This window comes from Narcine bancroftii, chromosome 2 (genome assembly GCF_036971445.1).
Source record: "Narcine bancroftii isolate sNarBan1 chromosome 2, sNarBan1.hap1, whole genome shotgun sequence".
NCBI classification, from domain to species: domain Eukaryota; kingdom Metazoa; phylum Chordata; class Chondrichthyes; order Torpediniformes; family Narcinidae; genus Narcine; species Narcine bancroftii.
In genome coordinates this window covers 82,022,981-82,044,398 of record NC_091470.1, presented here as the reverse complement: position 1 = coordinate 82,044,398, position 21,418 = coordinate 82,022,981, and the positions used below count along the sequence as shown (strand labels likewise).

Here is a 21,418-nt window from a genome sequence, read left to right as displayed (position 1 = left end):
GAAGGCCAATGTGCCAAAAGCTCTTTTTACAACCCTATCCACCTGTGATATCACTTTCAGGGAATAATGTATCTGTATTCCCAGGTTCCTCTGTTCTACTGCACTCCTCAGTGCCCTACTATTTCCCATGTACATCCTTTCTTGGTTTGTCCTTTCAAAATGCAACACCTCACACTTGTCTGCATTAAATTCTATCTGCCATTTTTCAGCTCATTTTTCCAGCTGGTCCAGATCCCTCTGCAAGCTTTGAAAACCTTCTCACTGTCCACAACTCCTCCAATCTTACTGTCATCTGCAAACTTGCTGATTCAATTTACCATATTATCATCCAGATTGGTCCCAGCACCAATCCCTGAGGCACATCACTAGTCATAGGCCTCCAGTCTGAGAAGTAATCATCCACCACTACTCTTTGGCTTCTCTCGTCCAGCCATTGTCGAATCCAGTCATGAATACCTAGCTTTTGAACCTTCTTGACTAAATTCCCATGTGGGACCTTTTCAAAGGCCCCTAAAGTCCATGTAGACAACATTTACAGACTTTCCTTTGTCAACTTTCCTGGTAACCTCCTCAAAAAACTCTGTAAGATTGGTTAAAACACAACCTACCATGCACAAAGCCAATGTTGACTATCCCTAATCAATTTCTGACTATCCAAATAATTGTATATCCACTCACTGGCCTATAATTTCCAGGGTTACTTTGGAGCCTTTCTTAAACAATGGAACAACATGAGCAGCCCTTCAATTCTCTGCCACCACACCCGTGACTAAGGATATTTTAAGTATTTCTGCCAGTCCCTGCAATTTCTACACTAGCCTCCCTCAAGGTCCGAGGGAATATCTTGTCAGACCCTGGGGATTTATCCACCCTTATTTGCTTTAAGACAGGAAACACTTCCTTCTCTTTAATCTGTATAGGTCCCATGACCTCACTGCTTGTTTTCCTTACTTCCAACAATTCTGTGCCTATTTCCTGAGGGAATACTGATAAAAAAAATTAAGATCTCCCTCATCTCTTTTGGCTCCATACAGAGCGACATCTCTGATCTTCAAGAGGACCGATTTTGTCCCTTACTATCCTTTTACTCTTAATATACCTGTAAAAACTCAGGATATTCCTTCACATTGTCGGCTAAAGCTTTTCTTTTGCCTCCTTGATTTATTTCTTGAGGTTTTTCTTGCATTTTTTATACTCCTCAAGTACCTCATTTGCTCCATGTTGTCTATACAGTCATACTTCGACTTTCGCCCGATCGAGTAACACTCAATCGTAGATATGTCAAGGTCACCAGTCATGGTAAGTGCAGTAAACATAGTCTTATTACTATTAATACCTGTGTTTGTATATTTTTATAGGTACTGTATGGTATTTACATTTTATTAATAGATGAGGCCACAACTAGAGCACCAGATGCAGTAGATGAGCCCTGGAGATTCATAAATGGTTTTGTTTCACTTGGAGGGACTGTTTGGGACCCCAATGGAAGTGAGGGAGGAGGTTTGGATCAAGTGTAATATTTCCTGCGGTCACAGGGGTAGATGCCAAGGGAGCGATGAATAGGAAGGGATCTGTGGACAAGGGAGTCATGGAGGGAACGGTCCCTGCGTAAGGCAGAGAGGGGAAAATGTGTCTGGTGGAGGGATAATGTGTTAGGTGGCAGAAATTGCAGAGCATAATATATTGAATGTGGAGGTGGGTGGGGTGGTAGGTGAGGACAAGGGGAATCCTGCCTTCCTTGCGTCTTGGGGCAGAGGAAGCCAGGGCAGATGTGTGGGAAATAGCAGAAATGTGTGTAAAGGTTGAGTTGATGGTGGCAGACGACAACTGGAGACATAGTTACATCATAAGGTCTTGCCCATTAATGACAGAGATAATAATCCACTTCTTCTGTCCTAAGGTTGAACCTCTGAGATTCTGTACCCCAGTAGACTGTGGAGATGAACTATAACGGACCAGTAAGGGGAAAGTGGAAAGGTGGTATGGAGCCCAAGACTGAATCAGCCACAGTCTGACTGAAAAGTGGGCAGTGTCTCCTTGTCCCACTGTTTCTCATGAGACAGAGAACCACGGCGATGGAAAAGGTTCAGGAGCCATGCACCCAAAAGGTACATGCTGCTCTCCACCATGTCACTCATATCACAGGTTACCAATACCAAGGCTCCTACACTTGGAACTAAACTGGAACGAGGCAGCAAGGAGCAAGAGGGGACAGCATTAGGCCGGGAACAAGGGAGTTCAGGAGTTGCCTGCTTGCTCAGGGACCACTTCTGGACTTGGTACTTTCTTAGCTCCTGCAGCAATCTGCTTGACTGGTCTGCCTCTTGATGGGAAGTTCAGTCAACCCAGCGCCCTGTGCCATCTACCAATCAGTGAGATGCTTCCTTCTCACAGCAACTGTTTCAGCTCTGATAGCCATATGCCTCTTACAGAATACATATCTCCCATCCTGGAATCCAGGTTCAGCACCCATGGCAAAGTCCAGACATACTAAGTGTTCTGCTTGTCACTTACCATATGGGGTGCACTGATGGTTGCCTGGTAGCCTAGAGAAACAAAAGCGGAGGTTCAGTTACATGATATACTTGAATGATTGTGTATACACAGATACACACAGAAGTAGTATTACAAAAGCACACAATGTGATGCAGTACTCTCACAGTCCTGGGACAATAGATGGCTCGAGCACATTCACTGGGCTGGGTCAACCCAGCTTTCTCTCTCCTCCATCCTCATATCTCTTATATCCACTTATAGCTAACCAGATATCCGGGGTTAGTGGGTTTGAATCCCGGGATTTTCCAGGTGAAGAAATTTCTCTTCCTCTTGGTCCTAATGGTCAACCTGTTCTTTGAGCCTAGCTGGAAATTGCCTAGCCTGAGGGAAATCACAATGCCTCCACATCAAGTGCTGTCAGAACCTTGAATGCTTCACACACATCCTGAAGAGAGAAGCTTTAAAGTGCAGCTTTCCTTCGTAAAAGCCCAGGACCATGTCTTGGGTCCTGTGGATCCCCTCTGGTAACAAAAATACTCGGCACTCATCCCCTCCGGATCCCACTATGGATAAAGGCTGAGGGAGGGAGGGACCAGAAGTGGCTAAAAGGGCCAGTAATGAGAGGCAAGGTATGTAAAGGAGAGGGAGGCTTGGGAGTTTAGGGAAGGAGTGGGATGGGGGTTTGGGCACAGATGACACCACCATTGTCAACAGGATCTCAAATAACAGCATGTGGGAGTATAGGAGGGATCAGACAGACTTGTGGTTTGATGCCAGGACAATTCTCCCTCAATGAAAGCAAGACCATGGAGCTGGTTATAGACTTCTGGAGAAGGAATGGAGCTCACTCCCCGGCCACTCTCTGCATCCTTTCTCCTGACAGAAAGTTGATTCATGAGGGTGAGATCACACACCTCCAGTTTTTTCTCACTGTTATCAGTCTCTTGACTGAACCTCACACCACTAAAATGTCTGCTCCATTTCTCTGCAACTCTGCACTTTTGTACGGTACAATGTACGAGACGTTACTGGTCTGCTCACAAAATAACCTCTGTCATTCTAATCTTAATATATTTTTAATAAAGGAACTTGAGGGAGACTCAGGACAGGGAAAAGTGAGGATGAGAGAAGGGATAGGAAGGGTGAGGGGCAGAAAGGGAGAAGGATGACACTGGAGAGAAGCACAGGGGAAGCAGCTCCATTATCCCTCAACTCCTCTTCAGGTGCAGGTTGGACATTGCAAGGTACAGCCCCAGTCTTCTCAGTAACCATCTGTTCCTTAAGCACCATCACCTGGGATCATTGGGCACCTACCTATAGACTGTGGAGAGTCCATGTAGGGAGAACTTTTGGAGTAATGGGTTCGATCCGTTGCCATTAAAGCCCTGAAGACTCGCTCAGACTGAATTACACCATCCCCTACAAGAAAAAACAAGGATAGTGACTGGAGGTTTCACAGTACAGGTGTGTGGTAAAGGTGCTGATTTACACTTCACTTGTGAATCTGCAAGGGTCATCTACTGCATCTGGTACACCCGTCATCCTGGGAGATCACTTTGTGAGCTCTTTGGCTCTGTCTGCCGCAATATGGTGAATCTCCCAGTCAATCTGCTATTTCAATTCCCGCCTCATTCCCTTGCTAACATGTCTGTCTATAGTCTCATGCACTGCCAGTCTGAGACCACCCACAAATTGGAGGAACAGCACCTTGTATTGCGTCTGGGTACCCTCCAACCCAATGGCATTAATATCAACTTCACCAGTTTCCAATAGAACTTCCCCCTCCCTTGATGTCTCCCTTCTGATAGCTCCGTCTCTCTCTCGCCCCCTTCACACTGGCACCTTGTCCTAGTCACTGACAGCCAATCTACTGGTTAAGGATCCAATGTGAAATCTAAGTACGTTGTATCATCTCCGGCATCAACTGAAGCCTGTGCGCCAATTAGCCTAGTGTGAAAGGGACATGGACAATTCAGGGACAAAGTAGTGACATGGCGATGACATTTTTGCGTGAGTGCAGGAATGTAAAGGAAACAAAAGATTAAAAAGGCACAAACTTTGCTGACCTATAAATTCATAAAAGACTGTGGGACAGTGATATAAAATACATAGCCACACGTTTAATAAAGACTGTGGGAAAGAGCGATGGCGGGCCTGCTCTCCCAGAATTCCGTCCTAATAAATTGTGCGTTATTGCCGCTAGGACTTTCCCATGGTTCTTTATAAATTTCTAAAGGTTTATATAGGTCGGCACAACAAAGGGGCTGAAGGGCTCATACTGTGCTGTACATAATGCTTATTATGTTATAATGAGGCATGATTAATTTTGTTCAAATATAAAATCATAATACATTGATGCATTGATCAGGATTTAGGACAGGTCCACCATCGCTCATTGTTTTACGCAGGTGTCACCGGCGGAGGATAGAATCCCCCATCTCCCGGGGATGTCTTGTGGTAAGTGTGAAAGCACACAGAGGACCAATTAACAGTGGCCCAGTGTGAAAGGCAAAAACGGCTGTAGTGCATGTCAAAAGAATCAAAGGCTTTTATTAACTAGAAGACTGGAGCGTATCACATGTAGGTCGACCAGTCCAGAATGATCTGGGTCTGGCTAGGAGCAACCCTTTAAGACCTGTCAGTCGGTGTGGCTACGCTCTCAGCCAATCATCACCATCCTATACCACAATATATACATATACACATTGGTGATAAAATCCGTACCATCACATTCACCCCTTCTTTGAGAACTGACCCCAGGGTGAATGGAGGGCTGTAAGAAAAAAGGGGGGTAACTGGTGGGAGTTTAGGAGCTGTAACGGTCGGGGGGGCCTGATCATCTGGCAAGACCGCTGTGGTGCTGGGATTGGGGTCGCTGGAGTCGTGACACTGGCGGCCTTGCGATGTCAACAGGCTGGCCTGAGTTGGTGGGGTGGTGCTGATCCCTCTATTCGAGCACGTGACCTAAGGGAGAAGGAGTTGGAGGAGGTTGGGTTGGGAGCACTGCTGGGCCTGATCCGGCTTGGGCTAGGTCCCTTACCGAGACTGTGTCCTCCTGCCCATCCGGGTACTCAATGTATGCATAATGCGGGTTCAACCAAAGGGTCGTTCTTTGAGTACAGGACGTGGCGTCGCAGGAGGACAGGCCCGGGAACCGTGAGCTACGCCGGCGTGGTTATTCCCGATTCGGATTTCCTCGGGAAAGAGAACATCCTTTCATGGGGGGTGGCATTGGTCGCGGTGCATAGGAGGGAGCGGATGGAGTGTAGGGTGCTTGTGAGCACATCCTGCCAGCGAGCGGTGGGGAAGCCTTTGGACTGGAGGGCAAGTGTAATCGCTTTCCAGACGGTGGCATTCTCTCTTTCGTCCTGCCCATTACCGCGTGGGTTATAGCTGGTGGTCCTGCTCAAAGCAATAACACGCTACAGAAGGTACTGCCGCAGCTCGGCACTCATAAATGAGGACCCCCGGTCACTGTGGATATAACTGGGGTACCCAAAGATGGCAAAGATACTGTGCAGGGCCTCTATGACTAAGGAGGTGGTCATGTCAGAGCAGGGCACAGCGAACGGGAAGAGAGAATACTCATCGATCACCGTAAGAATGTAGGTGTTACAGTTGGTCGACGGTAGGGGCCCCTTGAAGTCCACGCTTAGACGTTCAAAGGGTCAGGTGGCTTTGATGACGTGGGTGTTCTCCGGACAGAAGAAGTGGGGCTTCCACTCAACGCACACCAGTCAGCCTCGGGTCATGGAGCGAATCTCGACTGTGTAGGGCAGATTGTGAGCATTAACAAAGTGCACAAACCTAGTGACCCCTGGATGACAGAGCTCCTCGTGTCGTGGTGTCTCTGCACAAGTCCCCCTGGAGAATGCATCTGGCAGGTCGTTAAGTTTACCAGGCCAGTGCAGTATGTCATAATTGAAGGTGGAGAGTTCGATTCTCCACCTAGCGATCTTGTCATTCTTGATCTTACCTTGCTGGGTATTGCTAAACATGAAGGAGACCGCGTGTTGGTCGGTCAGCAGTGTAAAGCGCCTGCCAGTGAGGTAGTGTCTCCAACGACATACTGCTTCGACTATGGCCTAGGCTTCCTCCTAGACAGAGGAGTGTCGGCTCTCAGGGCCCTGGAGGGTCCTGGAGAAGAAGGCTACCGGCCGGCTGGCCTGGTTCAAAGTGGCCGCCAATGAAAAATCGAATGCTTCGCTCTCTACTTGGAACGGAATGGACTCGTCGATGGCATGCAGCATTGCAGCAGCGATGTCCGATTTGATGCGGTCGAAGGCCGCTCTGGCTTCAGTTGACGGGGGAAGGAGGTGGTCTTGATAAGTGGCCGTGCCTTGTCGGCATAGTGTGGATCCCATTGGGCATAGTACGAAAAGAAACTCAGGCAATGTCTGAGTTTGCTCCTTTTGGGTGTGGGGGGGGGGCAAGTCCATGAGGAGACATATGCATTACCACCCCGTCCTCCTCCACGGCAGGGTCAGAGGGTTGTAGGTAAGCTTCAAAACACCTCACCCAGTGCTTAAAGTCATTCGAAGCTGTAGCCAACTGCGGATCGATGTTGAGCCGTTCTCCACCACACAACTTAGAATTGTGAGCCGAGTGGTCCGGAAGACACACTTGTCGAAATTGTAGGTTAAGTTCAGCTGAATCGCAGTTGAAAAAATTTCTCGAGGTTGGCATCGTGGTCCTGCGTGTCATGGCCGCAGATGGTGACATTGTCCAGATACGGGAAAGTAGCTTTTAGCCCGTTCTGGTCTACCATCCGGTCCATTTCCTGCTGGAAAACCGCGACACCATCTGTGACCCCAAAGGGTACCCTGAGGAATTGATACAGCCGCCCATTAACTTCAAAGGCCGTGAAAAGTCGGTCTTCTCAGTGGATCGGGAGCTGGTGATAGGCCGAACATAAGTCAATGGTGGAGAACACACGGTATTGGCCGATCTGATTCACCACATCTGTGATTCGTGGGAGGGGGTACGCATCCAGAAGGGTGAAGTGGATGACTGTCTGGCTGTAGTCAACCACCATCCGCGGTTTCTCCACATTTTTAACCACCACCATCTGGGCCCTCCAGGGACTTGAGCTGGGTTTGATAAGGCCCTCGTCCAGCAGTCTGCGCACCTCACTTCTGATGAATTTCCTGTCTTCATAACTATACAGCCGGCTTTTGATGGCCACTGGTTTCCAGCCAGGAGAGAGATTTGCAAAGAGGGCTGGAGGAGCGACCCGGAGGGTGGAGAGGCTACACGAGGTGCGCCGGGGCAGGTGGCTTGAGCTTTCGCTGGCAGGACCCTCCGGGGTGGAGTGGTTACAGACAGAGAGTGGGGCGTGGGGTCCCCCATGGTGCAGGGAAACAGTTCAGAACTGGCACTGAAAATCCAGTCCCAGCAATACGGGAGCACACAGTTGGGGAAGGACTAATAGTTTAAAATTGGTAAATGTGATGGCCTGGACTTTCAGGGTCACCACGCAATACCCCTTTACCCCAGTTGAGTGTGACCTGGTCACCAATGAAATCCTCTGGTCAGTGGGGAGAATAACCAGTCCACAACGGTGGGCCAAGTCTGGACGGATAAAACTCTCGGTTGACCCCAAGTCAAATAAGCAATTGGTATGGTGTCCATGCACTTTAATCAGTTCCATTGCTTTTATAAAGGGATGGGGGCAGTCCTGGTCCAGGGTCACTAATGCAGAGACCTGTGCTGGGAACAGTGCTTACGTGATGACATCACGCAGCGTCGGGCCTGAAGTGCACTACGTGTGTGTGGTAACGTCACAGAAGCAGTCGGGCTGGAGCTGTCAGCATCGAGGAGCTGGGGCTGCTGCCTGCAACCTGCTGAGGGTGTCAACCAGCCAACAGTAAGTGCTGGGGGTCGCTGCTTGCAGTCAACAGTGGTGGGGCGGTCAGGCGGGTAGTCGTTGGCGGTGGCGGCAGTGGGTACCAGGTCAGTAGTGTCGGTGGGCACTGGGCCGGTAGCGTCAGTGGGTGTCAGGTCGGCAGCGTCGGTGGTGGCGGCAGCGTTGGTCGCGGTGGCAGGTACCTGGTTGGTAGCGGCAACCACTGCGGCAGGTCCCTGGTCAGCAGCGGCAACCGCTGCGGCGGGTACCTGGTCGGCAGTGTCAGTAGCGGCAATGGCAGTCGTTGAAGTCGGGGCTAGGGCCTGGGCGGTCGTTGCTCCACGAGGGAGGTCCAAGCAGGCCAACGTCATCGCGGCAAGGGTGGGCTGTATCATCCACACTTGGCGTCTGTCCTGTGACATCAGGCGCTGACGTGCAGTAGAGCCTTGCTCTCATTGGACGAGAGCTCTGAAGAAGAGATGTTTGAATGGGAAGGTGACGGTTGGGCCTCACGAGGTGCGGTGTTTGACGGTGGCCATTTTGGAGCGACAGACTACAGCAAAGTGGCCATTTTTAAGACACTTCTGGCACCTGGCTTTCCTTGCCAGACACTGGGACCTGCTGTGCTTATCCCTCCCACAGAAGTAGCACTTTGGGGTCACATCAGGCAGTGTAGCGACGGGCCATGGGGTAGTAGAGTTGAGGGAAGGCATCCTACTCACTTCATAGCGTGGGATCCAGCCCTGAGAGTAAGCATCCATACTTAAGATCGCAGCCTCCATTGTCTCTGCGATCCGGATCATGTCCTCTAGGTTTTCTCCCCCGTGCCCTAACAAGCGCTGCCTCACCTCATTCAATTGGACCCCGGCCACGTAAGCATCTCGAATGAGATCGTCGGTGGTCTCAGCAGCAGTTCTGTCTGAGCAAGCACAGGCTCTCCCAAGTGCTCTTAGTGCTTGGCTATAAGCTCTACAGGACTCACTGGGCAGTTACCTCCTGGTCGCTAGTTTGTACTGGTCACTCGTAGAATCCTTTCAACACCTTCATGGCTGCGAAGTAAGTGGCTGCATCCTGCATGCTCTCGTAGACTCTCGGGGACACGATAGACATCAATATTATTAGTCGATGGCCGTCCTCCTCCAAGGCAGGGTCAGAAAGTTGTAGGTAAGCTTTGAAACACCTCACCCAATGCTTAAAGTCATTCGATGCTGTAGCCGACTGCGGGTTGATGTTAAGGCGTTCCAGTCGCAGCATACGCTCCATCCCTTGAAAACTTTCTAGTTAATAAAATTGTAGTGCACATTGAAAGAATCAAAGGCTTGTTGATCCAAACCAAGGCTTTTATTAACTAGAAGACTGGAGCGTATCACATGTAGGTCGACCAGTCCAGAATGATCTGGGTCTGGCTAGGAGCAAACCTTTAAGACCTGCCAGTAGGCGTGGCTACACTCTCAGCCAATCATAGCCATCCTATACCACAATATATACATATACACATTGGTGATAGAATCTGTACTATCACAATGGCTTCCTTAACCATTCACTGAATGACCAATCTACTGGTTAGCCAGTGTGAAAAGGGCTTCTGTCTCTCTCTTCCTTTTTCCCACTGTCTCCTTTCAAAGCCAAAATCATTTCTCACTTTTCCTCTCCCATCTTATTATCATATCCAATTAACACCTTTTGTCTGTTGGTCTGCACTCCTGTCCCTCCTATTCTTTCCATTTCCACAGCCTTTAACACAGAAGCCTATCTCTTTTCTTACTCATACCTTAAGGAAGAGCTCAGGCACTTTCATGCCAAGCCTCCGCGTCAAGGCCTGCTATAAGCGCGGAAGGAAAAATATACCTTTCATGGAAAAGCCCTCAAAAGCTGCTCTTGCATTGCATTCATATTGAGTGGCGCCTCGTAGCGCCCTCCAGATTCGATGGAGGTGGGGCAACTGGTGCCATGGCACCTCCTGTCATAAATAAGTGGCAGAGCAATGGCCACTTTCCCTACCCATAATCCCCCATGCAGCTGGAACCCCTGTGTTTCCTAGAACAGTTCCAGCTGCATGGGGGATTATGGGTAGGGAACACAGCCATTGTTCTGCCACATTTGGAGCCACTGAGGAGCAGCCCTGAAGGGTGAAGCAGCCCGGTGAGGTGCGAGAGCAGCCGGTGGGGCCCACACTGGGCTCCCACTGATGGCCCCCGCCCTGATGACCCCCACCCTGACGGCTCCTGCTGCTGCCCTGACAGCTCCCACCAGCCACCCCCTGCTCCAAAGGCTCCTGCCGGCCCCCACCGTCCCCCCTTGACCTGATGGCCCCCGCCGTCCCCCCGACTTGATTTCCCCTGCCGGCTGCCCTTGACCTGATGGCCCCTGACAGCTCCCACCGGCCACCCTTGAACTGATGGCCTGATGGCCACCCTTGACCTGACGGCCCCCGCCACCCGTCCTTAACCTGACGCCAGCTGCCCCTGCCCTGAGGGAGAGGGGTGAGTGGGTGGGAGGGGGGAGATGGGTCACTGGCTGACGGCATCGTCGCGACGTCATCAGCCTGCCCTTAGCCAGTTGCTTGCAGCAGCTGTACATTCATGCAAGGCGATGGAGCACTGCGCACCGATGATGATCCTTCCCCGAGAGGGATTGCAGTCGGTGCCTTGGAACCGACCAGGGCACATTCATGGACGTATGGGCGGAGAATCTGTGCCTTTACAATTGGGCTTCATCACTGCATGTAAAGGTCTTTTGTTTCCTATGGACACTACAAGACTACTGAGTTCCTCCAGCAACTGTATGTTTTAAATTTAAATTCACCCGTAGTGCTCATTTGCCCCAAGTCCCTCAGTTTCAGACATCAGCAGATACCAAATGTGTGTTGTCAATTTAAAAGGTGAAAGATTGCAGAGGGTTTTGGAAGTGCTGGTGCATGATTCGCTAGTTGGTTTACAGAAGCAGCATGTAATCAAGAAGGAAAATTAGTATTGGCATTCATTGGTGGGGGTGGGGGCTGAATTCAAGAACCAACAGCTTCTGCTACAACTGTCCAGGATACTGGTGAGGCTGCATCTGAAGTATTGCATGCAGTTCTGGTCTCCTTACTTGAGAAAGGATTTCAGATTTATTGTCAGAATACATACATGACATCACATACAACCCTGAGATTCCTTTTACTTACGGGCAAGCCAGAATCACCACTAATTGCTAATACAAAAAATAAACTTTACACAGAGCAAAAAATGTGTAAACAAATAAAAGAACTGTAAACTGATAACGAATGTAAACAAACTGACTGCAATACAGAGAGAATAAAGTGCACAAGAGTCCTTAAATGAGTCTCTGATTGAGTTTGTTGTTGAGGAGTCTGATGGTAGAGGGGTAACAGTTGTTTCTGAACCTGTGGTGTGAGTCTTGTGGCACCTATACCACTTTCCTGACGGCAGCAGTGATGTAGGTCTTGGATGATTGCTGCTGCTCTCTGACGGCAGTGTTCCCTGTAGTGGGGAGGGTTTTGCCTCCTTTTTGGAGGGCTTTACACTCAGGGGTACTGGTGTTTCCATACCAGACGGTGATGCAGCCAGTCAGTACACTTTCCACCACACCTCTGTAGAAATTTGCCAGGGTTTCTGGTGTCATACCAAACCTCTGCAAACTCCTGAAGAAGTAGAGGTGCTGATGTGCTTTCTTCATGATGCCATTGGTGTGTTGGGTCAAGGAAAGATCCTCTGAGATAGTGACTCCCAAGAACCTAAATTTACTCACTCTCTCCACCTCTAATCCCCTAATGATCACTGGATTGTAAACCTCTAGCTTTCCTTTCCTGAAGTCAACAATCAGTTCCTTAGTTTTGGTGACAATGAGCACAAGGTTGTTGTTGGTGAACCATTCAGCCAAGTTTTTAAATCTCCATCCTGTATGTTGACTCATCCCCTTCCTTTATACTGTGGTGTCATTGGCATATTTGTAGATGCTGTTATTGTCATGCCAAGCTACACAGTCGAAAGTGAGTAGAGCAAGGGGCTAAGAGCACAGCCCTGTGTTGCTCCGGTACTGATGGAGATTGTGGAGAAGTTCTCACTAATGGAGGTCTGGAGGTGAGGAAATCCAAGATCCAATTACACAGTGGGGCGTTGACTCTCATTTACTGGTTTTGGAGGCAGGGCAGAGGGGTTCCACCAGGTTGATTCCAGAGATGAGGAAATTACCTATGAGGAGAAATCGAGTTGCTTGGAATTCAGAAGTATTAGAGAAGATCTTAGAGGAAGATAAAATTATGAGAAGGATAGATTAGTTCGAGGCAGGAATGTTGTTTTCTACTGGTTGATGAGACTAGAACTAAGGATAGAGCCTCAAGTTTCAGGGGAGTACATTTAGGATGGAGATGAGGAGGAATTGCCTCTCCTGAAGAGTAGAATCTCTGGGATTCTCTTCCCAATGAAGCTGTAGAGTCTGCCTCATTAAATATATTCAAGGCAGCTTGATTAATTTTTACATAATAGGGGAATTAAGGGGTATGGGGAAAAACCAGGTAAGTGGAGCTGAGTACACTGCCAAGTCGGCCACAATCCTATCGACGGGCTCACCTGCTCCCATTTCTTGTTATCTTGTGTGATTAGTTTTACTCCATTGTCTAAGCTGGAAAGAGTTAGCACCACGCACCAGTACTGTAAAATACCCCCACATAATCTCATCATGCAGCCATTGGAAAATATGAATTGGGAGCAGCAGTTGACCCAGGAGGAATCTTCCATCTCAATGTCCTTTTCCTGAATGATCCCCAGATCCCTCGATTTCTTCAGCATCCAGAAATCTGAACTTCTGACTTGAATGAACTCAGTAACTAAACCTCCACAGCCGTCTGGAGAAAGAATTCCACAGCTTCGCCACCCTCCAGGAGAAGAGGTTTCTCACCATCTTTGCTTCTTTGCTTATCCTGATGCATATGTGCCTGGTCCCAGACTCCTCAACCTAGGGAAATGCTTGTTGAGCCCTGTAAGAATCTTTATAATTTCAATGAGATGTCTCTTTCTTCTAAACTTCACAAAACACGGACCTAGTCTTCTCAATCTCTCCTCAGACAGCAAACCCACCAGCCCTGAGCAGTAGTTTTGGCCAAGTGGACAAGACAATGGGTGAGAAATCCTTTGAGGATTCTCGGCGCAGAGCCTACAGCTCTTTATCCAGATTATTCCATTTAATTATCTTTTTTTCTCCTTCCTGGATCAATCAGGCCTTTTCTAACTAGAAAGAGCAAAAAATCGGTTGTTTTCAAGATCTATTTGTTGATGATTGTCTCATGTCTTTTGAGCAACTATCGATTAATTTAATCTTTCGAATTTTTTAGGTAGTTGCAGATTAGGAATTTTTTAAATACCCAATTACTGTAACAACTTTTCCTCGTGCTCAGGAAGTAGAGGGTTGTTGATGTCATTTTTCTCTTGCATTCCTCCCAGAAGGGCTTAATTGCTCACATTCATGATAATATATCGAAATTAAGTTTAAACAAGCTAAAGTTTGCCTCATGGCACATTGTGGTGATTGAATGTATGTTGTTGGTGTCCTTTGCATACCAGTGTGACTGCAGCAAGTAAGAATTTCTGTGTTCCTGTAATATGACAATAAACTCTCAAATAATATAATAAACAGTACAGTGAATCTCCAACGCACTCACTCTGTAGACAGTATATCCTCTTTTTGGTCAGAATATCAAAGTTGTGCACAATACTCCAGGTATGGTCAAACCAAGGGCTAGTATGATTGCAGTAAAACATCTTTATAGTTACACACAAGTATTCTCTTCACAGCCAATATACCATTTGCCATTCTAGTCACTTGCTGCACCTTTGTGTTGGCTTTCAGTGTGTGATGCACAAGCACGCCAATGTCCCTTTGAATATCAATATTCGCCATATTCCTGTCTCCACTGCACCTGTTCTCAAAATGAAGCCAGCCCTGAACAAAACATCTCAAGATACTCACTTCTCAGGTTCTCAATGAGCTGTGAGTGGGAGTTTCCAGAAGAAGTCCAGGCCATGGTCCTTACGAGCAGGACTCCCATTGGAAATACAATGGACAGCCTCAGCATGGTCAGCATCTCCCTTAAACCGAGCCAAAGCACAATGATTAGGACCAATATCAGCAACCCTTTCTCCAGGAACATAGCGAAGCACAGGAAACATTCTGCATCAAGTTCAGTAATTCACTATGTTTTTTCTATTCCACTCTCCCCCTTCCTTTTCAGGTACCCATGCTAATAGCTTTCTTCCACCCTTTATCACTCACCCACCAACCTGCCCTCTTTTACCTACTGTTCTGGTAATAGTTCATATTCCCATTCTTACCTCAAATCCCTTAATTTCTTCAGCATCTTCTATTATTCATCTTACAGCCCTCTCAGATCTCAGAGCAATTCTGACTTTTGCTCGCCCTCTATTTTACCTTTTGGCAATTGCTTAAGTTTTAGAATTTGTCACTGCAAACCTCCTGTCCCTGTCTCGCTTCTGGGCAGCACAGCTATATAGCCTGTAGAGCCACTGGCTCACAGCACCAAAGAGCCAGAGTCAATCCTAGCCTCCTGTGGAGATTGGTTAATGAAGGGTTGATCGCGAAGAGGATACATACAATCTTAATTATGGCATGAATATGTGATCTGTCAGTTTTTCAGAGTTAAATGTGACCCAAGATTGTGAACACCTGGTTCGGAGTCAGACTTCAGGAAGATGGAGTCAATGGTTAAACTGAATTTTTTAAAATTTAATTAAGCCCGGTACATTTAGAACAATGGGAGGAAACCAGAGCTGGTGAAAACACACGCAGAGATGGGGAGAACCTACAGACAATATAGGATTCAAACCCCAGTCCCGATCGCTGGCTCTGTAAAGGCCTTGCGCTAACCGCTATGCCAATTGGGCCGCCTGAAGAGCATGGCCAGCCACTAGGATTAAAAGGAGTACGGAAATTTCACCTGATCATGTACATGATGCTGGGCAATTCTCTGACATTTTAGTCAATGCAGAGGTTAAGAGAGGTAGTGGTGAAGATAGATAGATTGTCATTGGGCAAACATCTCGAATGGGATAGGCAAAAATATCTATCTGAGGAAATGTGAGGTTTGTTTACATTGATCAGAAGAGCATAAGACAAAGTTAACATGCACGCAGAGCAAGCGGTTAACTAAGGTAAACAGAATATTGATGTTTATGGTGAAAGAGATGGTGTACAAAATCAGGGAAGAACATTTTTCATCTTGTTATCTAAGTAGGGAATATATCAAGAGGAGAAATATATTTCCATTGAAACAGATCAGGAATTTGCTGGATTGATTCTTGGATTAAATTATTTAACGATGAAATATTGAGCAGGTTAGGCCTGTACTCACCTTGATGAAGGGCTCAAGCCTGAATCGTTTGGTTATGTATCTTTACCTTTTCTATATAAAGTATTTTATATAAAGTATATAAAGTATTTGACCTGCTTAGTTTCTCCAGCTTTGTGTTTTTACTCACTGAAGTTTAAAAGAATGAGATATTATTTTATTGTCACAAGATTCTGAGAGAACCTTACTGGGAAGATGTCACAAGGTCGTTTGCAGGTCAATCAAGAACTCAGGAACAAAGTTTCCAAATAAAGGGTCACCATGATACGCAATTTCTTGGATTGGCATAGTGAAACTCGAATTCTCTACCCTGGGGGTTGTGGAGTTAAATCACTAAAGGTATTCCAGGGAGGAGAGGTGTGGAGTCAAAGGTTAAGAACAGGGAGAAAATGAGAGTTCATTATTATTGTTCATTTCCTTTCTCCACTTCCCCTGATCCCTTCTCCCACCTCTCCCCGTTCCCTCTTCTCCGTTTCCTCCTCTCCCACATTCCCTACTCTGATCCCTTCACATGATCTCGCCCCCAAACCCTCCTCTACCCCATTCCCTCCTCTCCCCAATGCCTCCCCCTGTCTCCTCTCCCCTGATGCCTCCCCATGTCTCCTCTCCCCGTTCCCTCCTCTTCCCTGTTCTCTCCACTGCCCTGATCCCTCCCCCGTTCCTTCCTCTCTCTTGATCCCTCCTCACCCTTGATCTCTCCCTGATGCCTCCTCTCCCCGTTCCCTCCTCTCCCCTGATCCCTCCCCGATGCCTCCACACCCCGTTCCTCCTCTCCCCTGATCCCTCCCCCAATGTCTCCTCTCCCCTGATGCCTCCCCATGTCTCCTCTCCCCGTTCCCTCCTCTTCCCTGTTCCCTCCACTGCCCTGATCCCTCCCCTGATCTCTCCCCGTTCCCTCCTCTCTCTTGATCCCTCCTCACCCTTGATCTCTCCCTGATGCCTCCTCTCCCCCGTTCCCTCCTCTCCCCTGATCCCTCCCCGATGCCTCCACACCCCGTTCCTCCTCTCCCCTGATCCCTCCCCCAATGTCTCCTCTCCCCTGATGCCTCCCCATGTCTCCTCTCCCCAGTTCCCTCCACTGCCCTGATCCCTCCCCCATTCCCTCCTCTCCCTATATCCCTCCCCGTTTCCTCTTCTCCCTTGATCCCTCCCCGATGCCTCCTCTCCCCCGTTCCCTCCCCATGCCTCCTCTCCCCCGTTCCCTCCCCATGCCTCCTCTCCCCTGATCCCTCGCCCTGATGTCTCCGCTCCCCGTTCCCTTCCCTCCCCTCCCCGTTCCTCCTCTCCCCGTTCCCTCCTCTCCCTCGATCCATCCCCTCCCCCACACCTCCTACCCTTCCCCTCCTGCAATCACTCTACGCCTCACCGTCTCCCCTATTCCTCATTCCCCCTCGTCCTTGTCTCGCTCCCTTTGCCCCGCGCGCACACACAGCTGCTGTCGCACGTTGATGACGCACAAGGTGCGCTTCCTGCTCGCGAGTGGCGGCGGCGGCAGGACGGTTGGGTAAGTGACTGTTCCTCCCTTCTACTCATTCCCCCCCCCCCCCCCCGTTACTCCCTTCACCCTCTCTCCCGTCTTCGTACCTCGACCCCCATCCAGCCCGTCACCCGACTCACCTGCTGTCGCCATCACCGGCCCTCACACCATTCCACCCAATGCCCCCCCCACATCCCACCCAATGTCTCCCCCCACGTCCCACCCAATGTCACCCTCCCACATCCCTCCCAATGTCACCCCCCACATCCCTCCCAATGTCACCCCCCCACATCCCCCCAGTGTCACCCTCCCACATCCCTCCCAATGTCACCCTCCCACCCCCTAGATCCCACCCAATGTCACCCTCCCTACATCCCAACCCCCCACATCCCACCCCCCCACATCCCACCCAATGTCTCCCCCCACGTCCCACCCAATGTCACCCTCCCACATCCCACCCAATGTCACCCTCCCACATCCCTCCCAATGTCACCCTCCCACATTCCTCCCAATGTCACCCTCCCACCCCCCCCACATCCCTCCCAATGTCACTCCCCCCACATCCCTCCCAATGTCATCCCCCCCACATCCCTCCCAATGTCACCCCCCCACATTCCTTCCAATGTCACCCTCCCACATCCCTCCCAATGTCACCCTCCCACATCCCTCCCAATGTCACCCTCCCACATCCCTCCCAATGTCACCCTCCCACCCCCCAGATCCCACCCAATGTCACCCTCCCTACATCCCACCCCCCCACATCCCACCCAATGTCACCCACCCACCCATTGTCACCCTCCCACCCCATCACATCCCACCCATTGTCACCCTACCACCACCCCACATCCCACCCATTGTCATCCTCCGACCCCCCCCACACACACCCCACCCAATGTCACCCACCCAATATCACCCTCCCAGCCCCCCACATCCCACCCATTGTACCCCCCACATCCCTCCCAATGTCACCCCCCACATCCCTCCCAATGTCACCCCCCCACATCCCCCCAGTGTCACCCTCCCACATCCCTCCCAATGTCACCCTCCCACCCCCTAGATCCCACCCAATGTCACCCTCCCTACATCCCAACCCCCCACATCCCACCCCCCCACATCCCACCCAATGTCTCCCCCCACGTCCCACCCAATGTCACTCTCCCACATCCCACCCAATGTCACCCTCCCACATCCCTCCCAATGTCACCCTCCCACCCCCCCCACATCCCTCCCAATGTCACTCCCCCCACATCCCTCCCAATGTCATCCCCCCCACATCCCTCCCAATGTCACCCCCCCACATTCCTTCCAATGTCACCCTCCCACATCCCTCCCAATGTCACCCTCCCACATCCCTCCCAATGTCACCCTCCCACATCCCTCCCAATGTCACCCTCCCACCCCCCAGATCCCACCCAATGTCACCCTCCCTACATCCCACCCCCCCACATCCCACCCAATGTCACCCACCCACCCATTGTCACCCTCCCACCCCATCACATCCCACCCATTGTCACCCTACCACCACCCCACATCCCACCCATTGTCATCCTCCGACCCCCCCCACACACACCCCACCCAATGTCACCCACTCAATATCACCCTCCCAGCCCCCCACATCCCACCCATTGTACCCCCCACATCCCACCCAATGTCACCCTCCCACATCCCACCCATTGTCACCCTCCCACCCCCCTCCTCATCCCACCCAATGTCACCCCCCAACATCCCAACCAATGTCACCCCCCAACATCCCAACCAATGTCACCCTCCCACATCCCACCTAATGTCACCCCCCACATACCACCCAATGTCACCCTCCCACCCGCAACATCCCCATGCAATGTCACCCACCCACAACATCTCCACCCCCATCCAATATCACCCACCCTACCCCCAATATCCTCACCCCCACCCAATGTCACCCACTCTCAACATTTCCACCCCTCCCCGTTGGAAATTGCGGCCCAGTCAGATAAACATTCTCCTTTATTTCCCCCCCCCCCTAAGTTTCCATTGCTGTGCACCTCCTTCCCCCATACTCTGGGTTGGGTATCAGCACACCCTCACTTAACCCACTGCTCATACTGCCCTCACCCTCCCACACTGCCAGTGACAACTCTACTGATCACAGAGCCATCCCATGTCCATAGGCAGTGACTGCCACAGACACTGCTGGAGGATTACAAAGAGTGGGTGCTGTGCCCTGCATGTCCTCCCAAAGGGAGGACCTACTGGCGAGAAAGGTTCAGTGGATCCAGAGGCAGGAAGTGTAAGTAGTGATTGCATTGAAGTCAATAGAACTGTTTAGGCTTGAGGATGTTGATTCCCTCAGCTAGGGTGTCTACAGTCAGGGGTTATGGTCTCAGATCAACAGGGCAGGCATTCAGGATAATGATAGGAATGGTGGTTAAGGTAACATGACAGGTAATGCTTTTGCCTCACTGCTCCATTGATTGGGTATATTCCTGGTTTCAGGTGCTGCCTGTGTGGAGTTTTCACATTCTCCCTGTGATCACTTGTGTTTCATCTGCACACTTTGGTTTCTTCCCTCATCCTAAAGTCATGCTGGTTAGTAGGTTAATTGACTGATTCAAATTGGCCACAGTGGAGATGAGGTGCAGGAGAATCGATGGGAAGTTCAAGGGCATATGAGCTATGCATGACCAGTACAAAAAGGATAAGTTGCACCTGAAGTGGAGGTAGCTCTAGGGGAGGGATTAAACTAGCTAGGCAGGGGGATAGGGACCAGAGTTTTTTTTTTAATTTAGACATGCAGCACAGTAACAGGCCCACCGGCTCACAAGCCCATGCTGCCCAAATATACCAATTGACTCACAAACTCTGTGTTTCTGGAGGGTGGGAGGGATCCGGAGCAGGCACAAGAGAATGTACAAACTCCTTTCAGACATCGCTGGATTCGAATGCATGTGGCTGGCGTGTCTGTGTTTTTACTACAATCACAGCATCTGTAGGCTTTCATGTTTCACTCCACGGGTGCTGTAATAGCCTTGCACTAGCCATTACACAAAGTGTGCTGCCCATTGTGAGGTCTTACATTAGATCAGGGTTTCCCAAATGTTTTAGCTTATGGAACCCTTTTGGGAGCTCTTGGAAATGGCGGAACCGTAATTGTCATGAACAGTTTGCAATACCTGGTATATAACAAAACTACAGTGATAAAGTAAATAAATTTACCATTCTTTTGGTTTTTTTTGGTCCAATGATCCATGGTTCATAGTGTTGCACATGGAATATCAGTGGAGTGTGGTTGGCTTCATGCTGGGGGATTGTTGGTGATGGCCTGGTGTCTGCATTGCGCTTTGGTGGGGGGAGATCCTCTGGCGGTGGTGCTGCAGTTTCGGGGGTCGGACATACATGCCTGGTTCCAGCTTCATGGGGAGGATTGAGGTGAATTGTTTGTGCTTGAGGTTGGTGGGACAGCCAGCTGATAGTTCTGTGATGCTACAGTGCTGGAGAGGCTCAGCAGGTCAAACTGTGTACTTTGTATGGCAGGGATGGAAATGCATGCCCAATGTTTGGGGCTTGGGCACTTTATTGAGGTGTTGTTTCTGCCTGGCTTTTTTCCATCGTTTGTTTTGCATTGTGCGGGGGAATTTTTTCTTCTGACTCCGGGTCTTTCTGCTGCTGTGTGGTCAGGATTGGGCACTGTCCTCGAGTCATGTGGGAGTTTGCTTGGGCATTTTCGATGAGGGGTCGCAGTGCAGCGGGCCAATGGGTGCAGTGTTGTAGAGATGGGTTTGGGCATTGATCCGGGGGGGGCAGAAGGGATGGGGAGTGCAGTGTATTAGTTCAAACTGGGAGGGGATCTGGTTTGTCTTTGATGGGGTGCCTCACTTGCTGCGGACCAGTGTCGCCCAGTCTGGGGCGAGGCTTTGAGCATAGACTCCTGTGATGCACTGGAAACTGAGCATTGCTCAGTGAATGCACCATTCAATGGTCACTTATTTCACGCAACCCCATGGTTCCATGGAACCCAGTTTGGGAAACCAGTTGGTGAAATGGTTGATGCCATGTATTGTAAAACTGTGAGGAAAGACAGGCAGTGGATGAAACACAAATGCAGTAAGTTGGATGGCTTGAAATGTGTGTACATTAACGCAAGAAGTATTAGGAATAGAGCAGAGAAAGTCCAGTCAGGGGTCACTATGTGGAACTATGACGTTGTGGCCATTACTGAGACGTGGCTATATCGGGGGTAGGAATGGCTGCTGAATGT

At 49.8% G+C, this 21,418-nt stretch overlaps 2 protein-coding genes across 4 annotated transcripts in view; one reads left to right on the top strand and one right to left on the bottom strand.

Annotated features, from left to right (window-relative positions):
• The window catches only part of pcmtl (l-isoaspartyl protein carboxyl methyltransferase, like), a 28,603-nt gene extending 11,435 nt beyond the window's left edge, over positions 1-17,168 (bottom strand). For 2 of the 3 annotated variants that reach the window (XM_069917262.1, XM_069917260.1), the window contains exons 1-4: positions 17,071-17,168; positions 14,309-14,427; positions 3,811-3,915; positions 2,515-2,546 (exon numbers count right to left, since the gene is read on the bottom strand). In XM_069917262.1, coding sequence (XP_069773363.1) covers positions 2,515-2,546; positions 3,811-3,915; positions 14,309-14,423 — 252 coding nt within the window. In that variant the 5' untranslated portion in view covers positions 14,424-14,427; positions 17,071-17,168. Of the gene's footprint in view, positions 1-2,514; positions 2,547-3,810; positions 3,916-14,308; positions 14,428-15,892; positions 16,038-17,070 lie in introns of all 3 variants that reach the window. The other variant, XM_069917261.1, reaches the window with a different exon arrangement.
• The window catches only part of ccdc32 (coiled-coil domain containing 32), a 56,859-nt gene continuing 52,319 nt past the window's right edge, over positions 16,879-21,418 (top strand). The window contains exon 1 of the mRNA XM_069917263.1: positions 16,879-17,208. The gene's annotated coding sequence lies outside the window, so the exon portion shown is untranslated. The remainder of the gene's footprint in view (positions 17,209-21,418) is intronic.